This window comes from Zootoca vivipara, chromosome 5 (genome assembly GCF_965207765.1).
Source record: "Zootoca vivipara chromosome 5, rZooViv2.hap1.1, whole genome shotgun sequence".
Lineage (NCBI taxonomy): Eukaryota > Metazoa > Chordata > Lepidosauria > Squamata > Lacertidae > Zootoca > Zootoca vivipara.
The window spans coordinates 86,757,767-86,777,856 of record NC_142588.1 but is presented as its reverse complement, the minus strand read 5'-3'; the positions used below and the strand labels follow the sequence as shown (position 1 = coordinate 86,777,856).

The window sequence follows — 20,090 nt, the reverse complement described above, 5'->3', positions numbered from 1 at the left end:
TTAAAACCTTAATCATGATGATATCACAGCTTGCACCCTAAGTTTTATGGCAATCACACAGAATTTGGCCACCTTTAACGTGATATCTGGATCTTTGTCCACTACCAGAGATTTCTAGCATTGGAGTTCAGACCCATTTGTAGATTTTTGCATAGCAGGGGTGATAAATGCTGAGCGTATGTCCCCGTAGAAACGACATCGTAACAAGGCATGAGAGACAGTTGCTACCTCCATCAAGCTGCAGGGACAGACTCAGAAGCCAGGATATTTTAAAGGACAGCATTTCAGGTATTTTGCGTAAAACTAAGGATGGTATCACACATGTATGTGTGTACATCACTTGACTAGAGGCTGGATGCATGAACTGGTTTCTCTCTCTCTCTCTCTCTCTCTCACACACACACACACAAGTATCTGAGGTGGTGGCAGGAGAAAGGGAAAGTTTTGTCTGTGTAGTTAAACCTAGTTAAATCTGTAATGGCTCATTCACACATGCAAGTGATTGTGATGCTGAAACAACATGCATGCGTGAATAAACTGAGCTGAACCCAGACGTTTCTTCTGAAGGATGCAAAAACCAACACATGTAAAATAGCCTAATTCCCGCCTAACCTTTGTTCACTGCAGCTTCCATTGCTACAGGCAACTGCATGAGATAGTCCACCCTCTCGGTATATCGGACTTTCCTGGACTGGCAGCACTGTGTACGTTCTTCCACCAAGAACCGGAAGACATCGGTCGGGTTTTCTGAACCAATGGGGTTCCTCTGAAGGGAGAAAACCGGTCAGACCTCTTAGACAATCATGGCAGCGCAAGAATAACCAGGCCACATGCGACGATCCAAAGTACATCTCCTTGTTGTCCTAGTTTCTGAGCTGGGGTGATGCTGGTGAGAACCTAAGAAGAGCCTGCTGGATCAGGCCAAAGGCCTATCTAGTCCAGCATCTTGTTCTCACAGTGGCCAACCAGATGTCTGTGGGAATCTAGGGAGCAGAACATGAGCGCAAGAGCACTCTCCCCTCCCGTGGTTTCAAGCAACTGGTATTCAGAAGTGTTGCCGATGATAGGAAGGAGCCACACTGAAGCTGTTCCCATATTCTCACAATAACATACAAAGAGTAAGAGTCCAAACTGATATGCTACCTCCTCAGCATGAAATTTTAACAGCCATATTGAAAACTTGCAATTGTCATGACTGATACCTACTACACTTTAGGGGGAGGGAATGTGATGTTTTATGTCTCAAAAGCATCACACAGAGTACAAGACAGGCAGAAATTTAAATTTCTTACACTCCAAAAGGAAGAAATGGTAAGAAGAGCCTGCTGGATGAGGCCAATGGCCCAACTAGTTCAGCATAACAAGCTAATCCTGATCATTAATTTTAACAGGTCTACTCTGAGTAGGACTCGCATTGACTACAATCCCTACTTTGCAATCAAGTAGTACCGACACAACTGGGTGGTGGGAAATAATCTTTTATTTCCGCACTACAATGCTCTATGCACACAACTGTGAAAGTTTCTCCGGCCTTGTTGTCAGTGTCCAAGAATAAAAGCTTTCAATAAGTACTTTTCTCCCATGTCGATACTTAAGAGACTCATGAATTGATTTTTATTGATTTATTTCATGGAACTCCTCAAGATAAAATATGATAAGGCACTACACGTCCATTGACTCAATTGATTTATCTGAAAAGAAATGTCCCGATTTCGCTGAATTAGTTGCTGGAAATAGATTCTTCTAACCCAGCAAATTATTATTATTATTATTATTATTATTATTATTATTATTATTATTTTGTAAAGATCAAAGAATCATCTCCTTTTCCAGTCTTCCCTACTGCTGTGGCTCACCCTGGGACCTGGTGGTGAAGTCCGCATAATAAACCTAATAGCAGCAACAGCAAGATTTCCAATGTAAGCTCCTTGGGGCAAGGGCACATCATATTTTGCTGATGTAAATCTACAAAGGTGCCATGTACACCTCTGGTCCCATGCCAATCAATCAATCATTTTACACCAACACTACTATACAAGACTAACATACAGTACCATTTTTGTCAGATACAAGCAAAGACAAGACAAGTAGTAGTTAACTCTTGCTCACCTCTATGAGATGTATAAGGTGCAGGAGAAACTCCTGTGCATCTTGCTGCCGATTGGAGGAGAATTCAGGGTGCCCTTTGCTTACCAAAGCTTTGAACATGCGAGGAGAGATGCCATTGTGCTGAGGCTAAAAAAAAAAAAACAGAATAAAATATGCCATAACGCTTTGTAATTAATGCTTTGTTGCATGTGACAAAAACTGTGCTCTGTGCCACTGTTATGATCCTCCTTCCCATCTTTCTCAGTATCAGTTACCCAATGAGCTATTCCCATTGGGCTATTCCCCATGAGCTATTCCCATTGGGAGAGGAACAGATTTAATTATTTGCCCAAAGGTACACATGGGAAGTCTAGGGACGAACTGGTGCAATTCACAATGCCGCTTGGTAGCATATGCATGTTCTACATGAGGTGGGAGGTGGCAGCAAGTCTTCAGATACCCCCACGACTCCAGAAAAAGACGAAATGTCATGCATGTGTGACTCCAAATGTACACAATGACACCTTTTTTTTTTAGTTTAGTTATGGTTGCTTTAGGTAACACTCCTCCTGCCCATCTGCTAAATGGACAGGGACCAGCATGCACAACACACCTTACAGGGATTGTCTTTACATTTCCCCACATCTATAGAATGATTTCAGGGAGGTGAAAGGAGATACTGGGAATTCTGAAAATTATTTTGGGCAATACGCATATGCCCTCTACTGCCTTGCAGACAGAAGGAAAGTCAAAACAAAACTCCAGCTACCTTGTATGCTGCTTAGTTCTGTGTCAGAAAGCTTTAGAAAAAAATAATATTTTAAAAAAATCAAACCTGCCAGGCAACGGGCACCATAGGTAAATGCTGCCTTCACGCAATGCAAGTAGGGCAGCATTTTTTATCTGTTTCATTTCATTTCTGAATCGCTTCCCATGAGGCATCTCAAAGCCATTGACAATATGAACACATGCAGCAAATATATTTAAAAACACATTTAAAAAATGATTATAAATATAAAAATTGGAATGGCATGTACATAAAAACCAATCCAAAACACAAGGCAAGATAACAGCCAGGATAAAGATTTCAGAAGGCTTGTTGAAAGAGGGACATATCAAGATTCAAGGGTTTTTAGGTAAGCCAGCATGGTCAGAGATTGGAGATGGTAGGAGCTGTAGCCCTTGTCTTCTGGAAAGCACATGGGTAAGGGGCAGGAGAAATGCAGATGCACGAACTGTTGGGCCAGGAGATCTGGGAACCTGGGCAATGCAATGTTGGACGCATTCACACTATGGGCTGAAACTGATTTAATAGCCACCCCCTCTTGTGAAGCCTGGAGTTTTGGTTGCATGAGAGAAGGATAAGAACACGCGAAGAACCCTGGCAGATCAGATCAAGGGTCCATCTGGTTAGGGCATGAAGGCTATTGCTCTTCTGCCATGTTTGCTCTTGCTCTTGGTATTGACAGACACTGAAGATGCTGGCTGTGGCTCATGAGAGGTGATTGCTACCCTTGAACACACACACCCTCCTTATACCACCCTCCCCCAAATCTCCTGTTTATTATTTACTTTGGTAAAGCATCCTCTATGGAATTTCCTTCTCCTGCCAAGCTAATCTGCTGCAGTGCACAGGCAGATTTTAAAGTGTGTGTGTGTGTGTGTGTGTGTGTGTGTGTGTGTGTGTGTGTGTGTGTAAGAGAGAGCGCACACTAAGAGCAAGCAAGAGAGAAAATTCTGGCAACACTTTCCCCATCAACAGTTGCAAAACTGTTTAGCTAAAAATAAGCTGGGTCAGATCATTCAATCTCTCACACAAACGCTTTGGGCAGGAGGCGCCCAATGACGTCATCCAACGATGGATGGATTCCAAAGATGCAATAAATTAAAATATACAGCAGCTCTCTATGAAGCGTGTTAACAGGCACCATGTAATGTGCCACAGTATCGGTGTGAAAAACAAGGTAGATATATCCGAGTAAATCTGACGGACCATTTTTACACTAAAATTGGCATTGCCGCATAATTTCTTCCTCAGTCCCAAGTATAGTTTGTTTCTAAATCCGAAGAATTTAATATACTTGCAAAGTTGGTTAATTTAGTAAGTATATAAGACAACAAAGAAAAAGGAGGAAAAAGAAAAAGATAAAGGAGAAAAAAGGAAAAAATGGAAATAAAGAGTAAATAATATAAATTAAAAAATAAAAATTAAGAACCACAAACACACAACACCAACCACTACAACAACACAGCCAGCCCAAGAGAAAAAAGAAAAAGGAGAAACAAGGAGGGTAAGAAAAAAGGAAGCAAAAAAGAAACAAAGAAAAAAATTGGCCACAATACTCTTATTTGCCCACTAGGGGTCCATCTTCAGTGGGTAACAGGAAGTCCAAAGTCTTTATATTTTTTGTTAATAATCTTTGCTAATAATTTTTTGTTAATAATCGCATAAAAAGTAGCATAAATACAGCTGAAGCTTAAGGTTCATAATTATGTAAAAAAATATAAGTATATGGGTGGGTTTTTTTCATTTTTTGTGTACATGATTGAAATTTCAATTTACTTTAAGAGATGTACTATATATATGTAATGTACTGTAAGACTATTAATAAAGCTTGTTACATTTTTTATTAAAAAAATGAGGAAGAAAATGTAAAATTAATCATTGCTATGATGCTTCTGTTTCGACCGCATTGCCTCCCATGATGGCAGTGCATTAATATGAAGTAAAGCTGAAATGGGCTCCTTTGCTAAATAGGTTTTGAATTTACGTTTTTCTTTTTTTAAAAAAATCTATTTATTAATTTTCCAATTAAAACACAATTATTTCACATATTTCCAATATTCCAAATTATACAAATACATATCAATTAAACCAAATCATATGCCAAATCATAAAAAAAAAATTTGAGTTCCCAATGCTTCAAAATCTTGGGATCATAAATAACTGTCTACGCTGCCGTCTTTATTCTAATGTCCAAATCTTTAAAAAAGTCACTCAAGGTCTAGACCGATCTTTTCCAACATTCCCTCTAGATGTTTTCTTTCTTTCAATTTTGCCACAGCTGCTGAGATAAGCATCAAACGAGATTTAACACATGTTCGTTCTCCTGTGTGAATTTTCCAGACCAGCCTCCCCATAAATTGAACTTACGTTTTTCATGGGGCGGGGGGGGGGGGGCAGGCAAACAGGTAGTTCCAGTGAGACGGTCAGAGAAAGCAGATTGCCCAATTTCCCGATATCCAATAAATTATTCTGGATTCACACATAATATGAAAGTCGTGATTTTGTACAGGTAATCCGAGAGATTGGGGCAGAGGGGGACAGTAACATGGTGAAGCTTTGCAAAACATCAGCAACGGGATTTGCATTTGTCTTGTTTTGTTTCTGGAGGTTATATAGGCAGAAAACTCTTTGGCTGCACTGAGTTTGGGCACCCCAGCCCACGTTGGTTACAAGGATCCGCTGATGCTTCTCATCCAGTCCTCCACCCATGTCCAAGTCAAAGCATCCTTTACTCCACCGATCACGCAGAGGCTCAACACTTTCCTCATCAACTCTTCATCGATGCAGCAGTTCCACCAAATAGCACGACCCTTGGGAAAAGGCTACTGTAAACATGATCCTGATCCAAGAAGGGAGTGGCAAGAGTGGTTTTACTCTGCCACAAAACCCCGCTCTTGGCCTAACTTCAACAACACCATTGTTTTGAAGGTAAAATGGAATTCCATGCTTGTTACTCCAGAGTTACTATCCAGAGGATAGGCAGGATACAAATGTGGGAAGCAAAGAGCCATGCATGCCCATAACTTATCTCTAGTGATGAAAGACAGGGCAGCTGTGGTTTCTCTCATTCCCCCGGCCTCAGCACCCTACTGCCATTCAGAAACAAGAATTCTGCTCTTGCCAGAAGGCAATAATAGGGGGTAGATGAAGATTAGTAAAAGAAAACCCACTGAGAAAGCTCACCACTACTGGCTCCCATCCTGGCTTGAGCCAGTCGTACACATGCTCTACTATGCAAGGGGTTCAGATTTTGGAACACCACTAAAAACAACCAAGAAGCAAGATCTGCAGCGGTACATCAAAACACTTCATATGTTGGCAGAGGCAATGCAGCCACCTCATCACGGACCAGGAGCTAAAATGCACAGGCTCTCCCTAGAACTAACTTGCTGGTCGTGTGAATAAGCTCCGTTCTCCCCCATCTTCTTTAGGGACTCTATAAACCGAGGACTGCTATGTTAGCTAATTGATAAACCAACCACGTTTAAATAAATTTTCGTTTTAGCAAAGCCTCCATACAGCTGCCTTTCTATACATCCTGAGGAGTGCAATAGCTTAGACTTTAAGAAAGAAAAGCTGCCACTATCATTTAGAAAGGAAATGCCATCTTTGGGACCATCTTGCTGCTAAACAAATATAGCCCTAATTAGCAACTTGGATGGGTGACCACTAAGAACCCAATTCAGGGAAATGTGTATTTTTAAATAATAGTAGTAGTAGTAGTAGTAGTAATAATAATAATATGAATAATAATAATAATAGATACAGGAGGTGAGTCCTTTAAAAAATATGGGGGGGGGTTATGCCACATTTAACATTTTATATTTAATCCCTGATTTAAGCAGGAACATACCAGAACCAAAACAGCCTCCCAAAAGCAGAAGGTGCATATCTTTAACTCTTGGCCCTAGCCCATTAGAATTTGCCTCAGCTGACTAAAATTAGCTTTGAGTAATCACTCAGTTCAAAGTTTTAAGCCTTTTTTTAAAAAAAAATCAAACAAATAATTACTCTTCTGGTTGAACTTGCAACCCTGCTATAAATACACCACTGTCTTTACTCTGAGTAGTTCTTCCAGGAACAAAAATTCCTCTCCAGCTACTGCATCTCCTGTATCCATTACATGGTGACCTTTCCTTTCCAAACACACCACCTTAGAGAGGAAGAGGCAGGGTGGGGACAATGCGAGTTTCCAAGTTTTAGGGTAACAAAAGATCGACAGCGACACAAAACGATAACTAGACACAAGCTGAACTATGCCAGACAGTGTCCTAATAAAAGCAAATATTATATGGCAGGCAGCCATAAATATATCTTTTTTTTTAATCCCCCAGTGGGCCAAACATACTAGCTCCAAGCACTGCTTCCAGAATGCAACAAAACTGCCTCACTAAAGGAAAGATAAAGAAAAGGCTGTCCTCAACTGCTCAGAGGTGCTAAAGTCAAATCTGTGCTGTGTTCCTTGCTGCAGTTCTTAAAAATATTCAGATATGTCCTGTTTCTATATGCATTTACTCTGGCTAGGACTCTGGGCTGCTTGTGGGGTATATCTGCCACCAGCAGTTATCAGGCTTTCTGCCTTCAGGGTTTCATTCCACACTGAGCCACCTTGGCAAGGAACCACAGCAGATTTGCTACGGCGCTGCCAATGCATTATAGATTATTTCTAAGAATGTGCTCTGGGGAGCCATGCTCAGCTGATGCAGGGCACAGACCAGATCTGTCGACAGAGGCGTAGCTAGGTGGGGGGGCGCCACACCGCGGGGGGCGGCATTTACCGCAGGGCCTGCAGGCGCTCTAACCACGCTCAGGTGGCTCGGATGCCTGCAGGCTCTGCGCTGCCCAAAACAGCAGCATGGGGCTTGCATCTGCCTGCCTCCCCCAGGCTCAGCCTCCCTACAGCTGTAAGTGAGGTGGCGGTGAGGCTCCACACAGCACACCTTGCCCCGGCTCGCCCCGCCCAGTGGGCAGCTTGCCCCACCCCCATAGGTAGCTCGCCCTGGGCACCCAAGCGGCTAGCTACGTGTTGCCTGGGTGCCTCTTCTACCTAGTTATCAAGGTGTGCATGCTAGGTAAATACCTTGTGTTCTTCTTTCATCACCTGTTCAATGAGCTCAGATTTCGTTGGTGGTTTAGAGTATTGGCCTGAAAGGAGGCCATGTCCCAATTTAGCCCTGTAGTTGAGGGAGGGGGGTAGGGGTGGGGTGGGAGTAGGGGAGGAGAGAGAAAGCACACAAAATGTTTCCCACCAGGCTCAGAGTAGGGAGAAAACATCAGGAGGGTGAAAGTAAGGCTAATTGTGGCCCATCTGTTAACACACACCCTGAACACACATCCTTACTATGATCCAACTAAGCTTCTTCCCTCTTGGCACCCCCATTCCAAAAAGCAGCAAGCCATACAAAATATTGCAGTGGGAGAAAATACTCTCCAAACCACAACAGGACTACTCTGGTGAATGTCCAGCTCAAATCAAAGACAGCGATCAGATCAAAGTCAATCAAGCACAATCATTTCTCAAATGTCACAGGTGATTCCAAAAATAAATTAAATTAAAATTGTAAAGCAGTAATACAAATACTGAACAACCAAACAAAATCAACAAATGCTTGGCACTATCCACAGAATGGAAACAGCTAAAGTCAGCTTTATAATCAATTACATACTGTAAGATAAAGCTACCGTGAATAATTGCCACTAGCCAAGTTCAAAAGGAAATCTGTCATTTAATAAGAATGACAAAAGGCAATTAGTAGATTTCCCCCATGTCCAGAACAGTGTTTGTCTGGGTACCTCATAAAGGTTATTAAAGCAACGAACAATGTGGGAGATTCAACCATTCAGAGAAATCTGCTGCTTAATATGAAGCCTGCCACTTACATTTGTGTGTTGAAATCTTGTGTTGGGTCTAGAGGAGAGTAGTCAAATATTCTTGGAAGGCTTCCCACGTACCTATCCAGAGAGAATTGTGGGGGAAGAAGAGAACGTTCAAATAGAGCAGATTGTTTTCCATTGACATAATTTGCTGAGACCATTTGCTCCCATATAGTCTTGCCTAGGCCTTAAAATCTACTTCAGAGGTTCTTGTTGCCATCTCAATATGCCCACTGTGACAAGGATGAGAGGCCGGGCCTTTTCTATAGCAGTGCTGAGGTCTGGAATGCTCCCCAAGTCAAAATCCATCAGCCAGACACCATCTCCATCTCTATTCTGTCAGAAACTGAAGACACCCGATTCAATGGGCTTTTAACATACTGTATAGCATCTTTTAATTCTACTTCTGGTGGATTTTAATTGCTAACACTTTTTAGTCTCTCACTACTGTTGGTTTTTTCTTTGGACTGGTTGCATTGGGTAGTATCCAATGCTTCCACACTGCTGACAGAAGGCATCCGGCAGCAGAACCTGAGAAGAAGGAAATGTTCACCCATTCCACCTTCCCATGCACTTCCTCAAAATCTGCTCTGGAGGACTGGGGGTCCTTCAGGAACAGATTTCAGGGGCAGAGGTGGCTGCAGAGAGGAAGAACAGGAATCACGGGAAGTTCCTTCCCTCCCATTTCGTCAGCAAAGGGGAAGCATTGAATACCACTCATTATACGTTCTAACGATCTGTCCGATTTGTATATTTATAGTTTTGTTGTTGTTTAGTCGTGTCCGACTCTTCGTGACCCCATGGACCATAGCACGCCAGGCACTCCTGTCTTCCACTGCCTCCCGCAGTTTGGTCAAACTCATGTTCGTGGCTTCGAGAACACTGTCCAACCATCTCATCCTCTGTCATCCCCTTCTCCTAGTGCCCTCAATCTTTCCCAACATCAGGGTCTTTTCCAAGGATTCTTCTCTTCTCATGAGGTGGCCAAAGTATTGGAGCCTCAGCTTCACGATCTGTCCTTCCAGTGAGCATTTATAGTTTTAGTGCTCTGTTTTTATCCTTATTGCTGCAAAGCCGCTCTAAGTACAACAGTAGAAGAGTGGTGTATAAATAAATAAATGCTTATCCTCAAATTTTGGAGGTTGGAATTGTGAGACACTTGCTAGAACTCCACAAGCAATACACTGCCTTCTGGGAGCAAACCAGCAGTTGAGGGTCCTCTGTCTCCCCATCTCCATCTGGCTGAAGGATGGAGTGGGTTAGTTCCTAGGACAGCTATACAGACCCTGTTGCCAGGCAAGAGTGTGCAGTTGACAGGGGGAAGGGATTCTAATGAAGAGCCATCCCCTCTGGCCAGGGGACTCTCGGGGGATTCACACCACTGTGCTTGAAAGTATTTATATATGCACTCAATAAACAGATGGTTGCTGCAGGGATGGGAGTAGAGGATGAAAGATCCCTATAAAATCCAGCAAGCTTAGGAGTGCTTTCAAAAAAAAAAGAGAGATGGAAAAAAAGAAAGCATGGGTTGGACATGTATCTATTAGACCAGGCATCCCCAAACTGCGGCCCTCCAGATGTTTTGGCCTACAACTCCCATGATCCCTAGCTAACAGGACCAGTGGTCGGGGAAGATGGGAACTGTAGTCCAAAACATCTGGAGGGCCGAAGTCTGGGGATGCCTGTATTAGACTCACTTCACATCTAACAAAATATGTAAAGTGAGAATGCAACAACTACATTCACCAATGGACAGGCCTACTTCCCAGGAAGTCCCAATTAACCACAGCTCCCTGCTGGGGATAAGCATTGGGGCAGACCTGGAGTTAGCCATTGTGTATACTGTAGGGCAGCGTTTCTCAACCGCTGTTCCGAGACGCTGGCTGGTGTGCCGCGACGTGCAGCGACGAGAAGGGCGATTTGCATTGTCACGTGCCTGGCGGCCGCCAATTAAAAGCACTAACCCGCCGGAAAGGAAGCCGGCCGGGTCACGACGCGGAGCGAGCGCAGCTCTCAACAGCCACCACCACGGGAGGGTGGTTTTAGACAAACTTAAAGAAGCTGGCCGGATGAGCTCAACCTGAAACTTGCTTAGCAAAGGATTGTGCTGGCAGAGAAATCAGCGGCTTGTGAAGCCTTATTACAGGAGATTGCAACCAACACAGCAATTGGCAAGTGTTTCTTACAGTCATAATTATATAGTCAATATAGGGCGGCACAGAGTTAATTTTTTAACTTTTTTAATGGTGGTGTGCCTCGTGATTTTTTTCATGGAACAAGTGTGCCTTGGCCCAAAAAAGGTTGAGAAACACTGCTGTAGGGAGCCTTAGTAGTGCAATGAGGAACATAAGAGATTCTAATCCGGTTGCCGCAAAACTTTCCTAGAATGACTTACGCTCTCTGAAATTCAGGGATGCTGAAAATGGCTTGTAGGACAGTGTTGACATAGCAGCTGTTGCCCAGGTTTTTCATGCCAGTGTATCCTGGACCATACATTGGCTTTAGCTTCATGCCAGACTCTTGGATCACTTCCCATTCAGAGACTCTGGGTTTGATGTCGTTATCTCTCAAGCCATTCTCCGTCTGAATGGGGGGAGGGAGCTTTTAAGAAGCAGCAGTTTACAAAAGCGTATGTACTTATAAAGCAGGTGTATTTAAATAGGAAAAAGAAGAAAACACCTGGTTCTGAGAACTTTCCAAAATGAAACACTCAGCAATAAAACAGCTTGCTGAAATACAAATGCAATCATGTCTCCACCTGCTGAATTATCTAAGCAACTGCAATCCAGTGGTGCTCACAACTTAAAAGGTAAAGGTAAAGGGACCCCTGACCGTTAAGTCCAGTCATGAATGACTCTGGGGTTGCGGCGCTCATCTTACTTTACTGGCCAACATTTGTCCGCAGACAGTTTCCAGGTCATGTGGCCAGCATGACTAAGCCGCTTCTGGCGAACCAGAGCAGCGCACGGCAACGCCATTTACCTTCCCGCTGGAGCGGTACCTATTTATCTACTTGCACTTTAACGTGCTTTCGAACAGCTAGGTTGGCAGGAGCTGGAACCGAGCAACGGGAGCTCATCCCATCACGGGGATTCGAACTGCCGACCTTCTGATCGGAAAGCCCTAGGCTCTGTGGTTTAGACCACAGCGCCACCCGCGTCCCTGCTCACAACTTACTCCCACTTTTATAGCCGCAACACAGAAAGAGCCACTGGTATAGCCATAAAAAGCTCCCTCGTTTTTCTGCGGAGCTTCACATGCAATATGTGGTAAAAATAAATAAATGTAGAGTCCGATTTGCAGAGACCTAAACTTTGCAAAATGTGACTGTATGGTTCAATCCTGGGCAGGAGGGCAAGCATAGACTTGGTTTCCAAACACACATATATTGTACATCAGGGTTGGGGAATCTCACACTCAGGAGCCAAAAACAGCATTCCAGGCCTCTGTATCTGGTCCTGAGTTTACAATCAGTGTTCCAACCACTTGCAAGCAGCCCCCAAAAGATTCCCCAGAAGGGAATGTGGCCCTGGGCTGAGAAAGGTTCCCCACTCTTTTCTCAATTCCCAATCTACATGCTTAGAGTCTTACCGAACTCAGAAGCAGCCTGGTGTCATTTTATTATGTTATCAGAAGCCTTTTAGCAGGAGAACATAAAATGAAAAGCAGATTTTATATTTTAAAAGAAAGAAGTACCCACCCACTCCCCGCAAGAATGGAAACTGTGCTTTTCCAATTGAGGCACTGATTTTTCCCACTATTTTCCATAACTGCTCAAGATACAGATTCTGAATAAAAGGAAAGCCGCTTACTACATGCATTTGGAGCATATCAATGCCCAAATGTGCTAAGTGTTTGGCTATGTGTGGGTCCAAAACCGCCTCCTCTTCATCAAAGGAATAGACATCTGCAGAGAAAAGAAGAAAAAGGACTGCTCACCAAGTGTTACCCATCAGCATTATTTAACAAGAGCATATTCTTGAAGCTTTACCACCTACATAATATGCCGAGCGATAGTAATTTTGCTGCACATGTGCCAGCTCAACTATTAAGCAAATTCTGGAACTTCTGTTCGCTACCAAGTTCTCCACATTATAATGGTTCCATTGGCAACCAAGAGGTCCCTGTTCTAAGATGCCCTTCAGACACTGCTGTTGCAGCTTGGTGTATCACTGTTCTGTGGCTTCATCCCACATTACCCAGCTTGCAGCAGGGGCAATTTAGGAGGCACAGAACAAGGCAACCGGCTCTGTCCTTGCAGCAGTGAGCTTTCAGGTGTTAGAAAGAAAGTCACAGCTAAAGGGCAGAATGAATGCCTTCCACATAGTAGTTCTTGGGTTTGGTCCCTGGAATCTCCAGTTCTTTTAAGGTATCAGAGGGCAGACTTTCTCTGCCTTGAAATTAGAGAGCTACTGCCAGTCAAGAGTAGAAAATGCTGGGCTGCATGAACCAATGGTTCAGTATGAGCTCACTTTGGCTCTATCCACTGGCCAGAGAACAAAAAGGCCACTCAGAGGTCGTCTCTTGCCTGGAGAAGGGCAACAGGTTATAAACCCTGCTCCACTATACCCAGAGGGATCCTCCCCTCCAGAAATTAAGAGAGACAGGAATTGTGGGATCGCTTTTCTCCACGAAATCGAATCAAGGCAACTGGAAGCCTGAGCGGCCAACTTTCTCTTTCTCCCCTGCAACACACAGGTGCTCTCTCTTGTTCCCAATCAGAGCGGCTGCCTACCTGCAAATGAAGAGCCCCTGCCACCCCACCAGGCTTCAAGTAGCTCCTCTGCCCAAAAAAACTGTTAGCTAAAAGCCAGGGCCCAGCACAGGTCAACCCCTGCCTTTCAAGAGGAACATAACACAGCAAGGGAAGGGCCCGTCTTGTTCCTTCATCAGCAAGAGAAGGAGCAGCTGCTGAGAACTTTCCTGCCCCACCTGCCAGAAAGAAAACTCTGCTCCAAATGCTACAGTAGTTGCCCTGGGACAGAAGAACCTGGGACTGCACTTCAGCTATGAAATCTGCTGTCAGAAGATGCAGTGGTGATCACAGACACCATACTGCCTCTAATGCTAGCAGTAGTACGTAGTCAGCAGGATTAGTAGCCACTGAGAGGGCAGCTGTATGGGCTGTTATGTACAAAATAAGAAGGCAGACCCACACCCCACACCCCGGGTTCTGGCATAGCCTGCTAGTTGAAAGCAGACAACATTTCCCTTGATGGCACTAGCGGACCAAGAAGCTTAGTAAAAAGGTGCATTGCAGGAGACAAGATGACCCTTTGGGTCCCTTCCCAACTCTATAATTCTATGGTTCTATGAAGCCTTGCTTTAGCAGTAAGTTCGAGGTATCCAGAATTCCATCCAAGAAGTGTGGGGTACTGTTGCAACAGACATCAGCACATGCCAGATGTGCCTCCCCACAAACTGCTCTCCCCGTCCCTGTAACTCCTTGTGTGCTCCCCCAATCTCAGAGCATGGGCTTACTACACATAGTATCACAGGTGTGAATCTGAACTTTCCTTCCATTTAATGCAACAGAGTTCATGGAACGTGCCTTTCCTGCCTCTATTTTTCCTCTGCAGCCTCCTCAATGCACACACGCGAACACACCCCACAAAAATCTGGTCCTGGGGTTGCAGGAGCCTTGGGAATGGTGTGGCATGTGGTGTCGTGGGCTACAGGGGGTAGGAGTTGGGAGCAATTGCTCCCCAATCCCCAATTACATGGATGGAGGAGCAACTTAGGATCCAAACTGCGGTGTCTAAACAGGATGGCAAAGATGTTTTTCTCCATGAGGCAGATCCATTAAGGACTCCTATGTCTGTTTGTTTATATTTGTTTAACCACCCCCTGCAGGAGGTTGCTGGGCTACCCTATTCCTTGAATCAGGCAGGCATCTCTGGTCTTTGGCAACCTGTCCATGTCTCCTCTTCACTTACTGCAGAGTATGGAACTAGTTCATCTGGGTTTTAACTGTAGCGGATTTAATGTTCAGTGTACGTGTGGCAAAATAGAAGGATGTTGCCATGTAGGGGGCAGGGTGAACAAGGCTGCGAACCAGGAGATTAAAGCGCTGCACTTGAATCTGAAAGACCTGCATTCAAAGCATACTGTGTGCCTTTGGGGCAAGTCATCTCATAGTTTCCCATCTGCTAAGGAATATATTGCCATCTGCTAATGAGGGTATGTAGTTCAAAGCATTTCCACCAGGGTCATGAGGCAGTCTGAGGTAGCCGCCTCGGGCGGTAGAATCCAAGGGGCGCCTCCATAGGCACATACCATCGCCAGAGAAGTAGATGCGGTGGCTTCCAGGTTCCAGGGAGATCTCACAAGAGCCCTGCAAAATCATGCGAGAGCTCCATGAGGTTGTGCAAAGCCTCGTACACCCTTCCCGAGACGCTAGTAAGAGTAAGTTATTGAGAAGGTTGTATGAGGCCTTTGTGTGATCTCATGGGGCTGTTGCAAGAGCTCACCAGAAGCCAGAACCAGAATTTCTGCAGAATGAACCCAGAGGCCATAGGCATGTGATCCCGGTAAATGAGGCTTTGGCAGAGGCAGAAAGGTGGGGAACTTCCTATTTTGCCTCAGGCAGTGAAACGGGATAGGCCATCCCTAATTTCCACCCTCTTTATTTGAAAAACGATAATACATATGACCTCTTTGTCCATAGGAACAGCGGAAGGAGAAACTTAAAAATAGCTGGAATTTCAGATCTGCTACTGCTGCTGCTGCTAAATCGCCTTGTAATCCTAATTTGGGTTCAAAAGCAGCATACTAAGGTTTTATCAGCGCTAAAACCATGAGCATCATCCAGCCATATAATTTCTGGTCTCCTAAATCCTGCAAGGCAAAAACAGGATCAGTGTTCCTTTCAATAAGCGTTGCAATGTCCAGCTGATAAAGTCCAGCATTCTCTCCACTAGTGTCTGCCAAGGGTGACCCTGCTGGCATTTATAGATAGACATGGCGCCCTTCTGCTGCCATTGCATGCCAAAGGAGTCTCTGTTTCCAGGTACATGTTATTGTTCCCCTCTGTAAACAAGAGCTCAGCATTCTCATGCTTTTCCAGTTAAGTCACAATGCTGTGCGACACCTGGAAAAAGTTTGTGTGCTTTATCAGAGCCACCTTTATCAGAGCCACCTAAATGAACCTTGGATAACATTTGCAACATTATTTGAAGCATTTCACTTCAGCTGGAAAAAACATCCATATGGATGTCTACCTAGAGATAAAATAAAACAGGGACAAAACAATAACATTTTAAACCTTAACTCAATGCAAATAGGCTTCGAAGCCACTCCAGAGGCCAACTGAGGTCAACTTTTGAAGTGTTGATATTCATCTAGGGACACTTGGATACAAATCCTTGTTTGCCTTTCATTGCCATTTTACTACAGCTTTTAAATTACATCCATGCCAACTGAGGATTACATTTCATGTCTCTGATGAAGACAGCTCCAAGCCACGAAAGCTTAAGACTTAATATAATTTGTCAGTCTTTTAAAGTCTTATAAGATTCTTTGTTGTTTTCGCAGAAACAGATTAAAAAGCAATCCCTCTGGATTTCTTCTTTTTTCATTTGAGTTTGCATTCAAAGAACTCTGGAAATGCAAACTACACTCATTCCTTTTAGCAGTTATAAGAACAGTACGCAACCGAAGCTTGCAGTTCTCCGTTGAAATCAAAAGATCAATACTACACTTAAAACCTGAATTTTTCACAATACTGACCACAAACTTGTTTCATATTTCCTTTTGTATTTTGGACCCTTTGGTATCTAACTGATCACAAATTAGACGAAAAGAAGGATTAGTAAACTGCTCTTGTTTACTGTAGGCAGGAATAAAACACATCTGGCCTATTGAGTTTTTCGGGGCGGGGGGACACAAAGGGAGTGAAGAGTACACAGAGAACTATTGTCCCTCCTCCCCTCCCTGCTAAAAGAATTGTTTGCAAGGATGAATGATAAATATTTTAAAGGTAACCTAGGATAATTAAAAGACTACGTGCATGTTTAATTCTCTGCTAAGACTCTGTTCTATTATTAACCTACTGAAATCTGTACTGTTACGCAAATTCCCACTGCAATATGTTGGTCCTCTTAATAGCCTGCTTTGGCTAAAATATTATGCAGGTGACTCAAGACCAGAGCCTTTGATGCCCCCCTCCCTGGCCAGATGGAAGCCCTCCAGAGCAGTATGACAATCGTGCATCGTGATGGGCACATAAGCCTCATTAACATCCCTTCCTCTAACAATTTTTGTCCCTATGCCCTCAGTGCACAACCATTAACAATGACAAGAGGCCACTCTGCCCTTTTCAGTCACAGCCAGAAGTTCCAATGATTTATGTGCTTCCTGACGCGGCATTAATTCTACGGTAAGAGTTTGAGGGGTGGAAGGAGAGCTGTAGAGAGAGCTGCCAGCTGAGCCACAGGGCCCCTGGGAGCCGTGTGACAAAAACATGGCTATGCTGAGGGGGTCTAAAAATCCCTTTGTTCTAAACGTGCAGCCTCCCTCGGATGTGGCATACTGAAGCCAAGCACCAAATCTGTTTTGCCGTGGCAATGCTGAAAGGATGCATTTCCCCACTTTGGCTAGCTTTGCAGCAAAACTGTGTGCATGGACAGAAATGAGAATCCTTTTGAGTTGCACAACATGGCCTGCCTTTGTTGAGATGTGTTCTCCCTTACTGGCCTTTCTGTGCGATTCCTTTATTGTTCAAAGGACGTATCCCGTCAACTACAAAACATAGCAAACTCAACGTTCAAAACTCTGCTCGGTCATTAGGCCCTAGACAAGCCAGCTAGGTCTCCTGCGGCCCAGAGTTGCAATGTAGAAAAGACATCATCCAGGAGACTTGTGCATATCCCAGTTCTGTCAGAGTGCAGAATGTTGTACCTTGTCCCGAATTCAGCTTCTGTAAAACCCCTGCTTACTTCCTCATTTTCCTGCCCTCTTCTATACCACATGTCTATGATAAAAACCAAGAGACAGTGATGGTGTGGGCTACCTGATAAAAGGTACTTATTTTCCAGCTGACTAACCTGCACCATCGGGAGTAATTGTTCCAAGCTTCACTGCTAAGGGATAACCCATCTCCTTATAGTGTTCCAGCGCATGTCCATTTCCTCCACTGCCATAAAAGAACCACTTTCCGCACAGTATTGACCCATCTGTGAGATTCAGCCAAAGATTCTCCCGCAGGTCGCATTTGGAGCATTTCCAGCCACTGTAAAGCAAGAAACATCCAGGGTTAGATTGGCAGTACTGGGGAAACCTGGGTCTATCTCCAAAACCAACAAGTGGCAAAGATTTCCAGACTGGATTAACCATAGAGTTCTCCTTGTCAACTGCCAATGGGACAACCACAGTCTGCTGCCATCTGAGTAACCCCACATCACCAATCCTCAAAAACTGCGGTTCTTCATTAACGATAACTGTACGTAGGAAGAAATTCAGTATTGCTCTGTTACAAATGTTTTCTTAACATAAGCGTTTCTGCTTGCCTGATGAAACAAGTCTCTCCTTCTTATGTGCACTCCTGAGCTGCCCAGAGCCAATTGGGGGATATGCAGGGAGCCCTGTTGTACAAGGAGAAGTCCACTAGCAGGATCTGTTAGTTGAATCTGGTCCATGGTGCTATCAATATATATACATACATTCATACATACACACACACACACACACACACACACACACACACACACACACACACCAACATAAGAAAAGAAAAGCAACAGACATTAAGCTCTGGGAAAACTTACAACCAACATTTCGGTAGTGGGGGAACAAAAAGATGGAAAGGAAGGAATAGGGAGGACTGGGTAAAAAGGGATTAATGTGACCAAATTGTCCTCCAACACTGCATATTCAATACAGAACACTCAATACAAACGTGTCCATTACTGTAAAGCAGAAAGACCTGCTAACGGTTTAAAACACTGTATATTAAATGTTATAAAACCATATAATGTACTGCAGAGCACTTTAGAATCATTTAATTAACTTTAATGTCCTTTGCGTGAGACAGGTAATGGATTAATGCAGTGTTAATGGGTGTGAAGAAAACGTAAATAGCTGCCAACAGGGACCTTAATGGCTGCTGCAGACAGAAAATGAGAGGAGTGACAAATAAGACTGTTTCTATAAAAGTGTTGCACTACATATCTATGTGCTATGGGTGGGGGTGGGGGTGGGGCCCTCCTGGAAGGTCTTACCCGAGAGCTCCTTAGCTATTTATCTCTATATCACATTATTCTTGGCAAGTGTGGTTTTCGTTCTTTAACCAGGCACCTATCCTAACCACCCATCCCCAAAGGCATGCAGTTGGTTAACATGGGATGCAGAAGTTGGATTAGGTGGGTCCTGGGATCTGTTCCACAGGGCAGTTCTTAGGTAACAAAGTGCAACAGTCTCACCTGGGAGGAATCCTGACTCCATTGTCCATCTGTACAAGAGTGTTAGCATGTTTGGAGACTTGCAGCTCCTCTTCCCATGAATCTGGGTCTTGCTTCCTATAAGGAGATTTCGAACTGAGGACTGCGTCGCAAGCTATCGTAACCTAGAGGTGGGGGGTAAAGTCAAACTGAACATAAAAGACAACGTAAAAAACCAAAACCAAAAGACAAAACTATCCCTATGCTATAGTGTTTGCAACCAAGTATACCAGTAATGATAAGCAATTAGCTTTCATATAGCACTTTAGAATGATCAAACTCCTTCCGTAGTCCTCACAAGAGCCCTGCAAGGCAGGTCAAAAGTATCCCTATATTGCAGAGGAGTGGAGTTAAGACTAAAAGACAACGTATTCCCCAAGGCCATTAAGTGAGTTCAAGGCTGAGTCAAGATCTCAGTAAAGGACTCAGCCATGCAACACACACACTCTTGGCCATTATATTCCACTGCTCTACCAAAATATAAGGATCTGCCTTACAAACCTACTTAAGCTCAGCGTGGCCTATTCTAGCAGTTCTCCAAGGTCCCACAAATAGGTCTTTCCCGGGCTTGGCACCCATGGTCCCTTAAGAGTGAAAACATATTTTAAATCCCATTTAAAATCAGTTTAAATCCCATTCTTTGTCTGTTACCCACACTTACCAAAGCTGGCAACTCTTCTATGTTGGGTAAAGGAATTTCATAGTGGTCTGGAAATATGACAAGTTTAGCTTCATCTTCAAATTCATAATCATCGTTGTTTAAATCACCATTGGATTCTAGGTCTGCAAGAGGGAGAGAAAGAGAAAAAACTCATAGAGCATTAAAATGATAACAGGTAAAGATACTAGACCTGCACCAAGCTTTGCTTGGGAAACTCCCAGGCACCTAGTTGCTCAGGTTTTAA

General features: G+C 43.9%; 1 protein-coding gene across 3 annotated transcripts in view; it reads right to left on the bottom strand.

The window, feature by feature from the left end:
• Positions 1-20,090, bottom strand: part of USP13 (ubiquitin specific peptidase 13) — a 66,932-nt gene that overhangs the window by 12,542 nt on the left and 34,300 nt on the right. For all 3 annotated transcript variants that reach the window (XM_035133042.3, XM_060274355.2, XM_088669215.1), the window contains exons 4-12: positions 19,847-19,968; positions 19,168-19,310; positions 17,794-17,978; positions 12,562-12,656; positions 11,145-11,332; positions 8,756-8,827; positions 7,956-8,049; positions 2,110-2,235; positions 613-766 (exon numbers count right to left, since the gene is read on the bottom strand). In XM_035133042.3, coding sequence (XP_034988933.3) covers positions 613-766; positions 2,110-2,235; positions 7,956-8,049; positions 8,756-8,827; positions 11,145-11,332; positions 12,562-12,656; positions 17,794-17,978; positions 19,168-19,310; positions 19,847-19,968 — 1,179 coding nt within the window. The remainder of the gene's footprint in view (positions 1-612; positions 767-2,109; positions 2,236-7,955; positions 8,050-8,755; positions 8,828-11,144; positions 11,333-12,561; positions 12,657-17,793; positions 17,979-19,167; positions 19,311-19,846; positions 19,969-20,090) is intronic.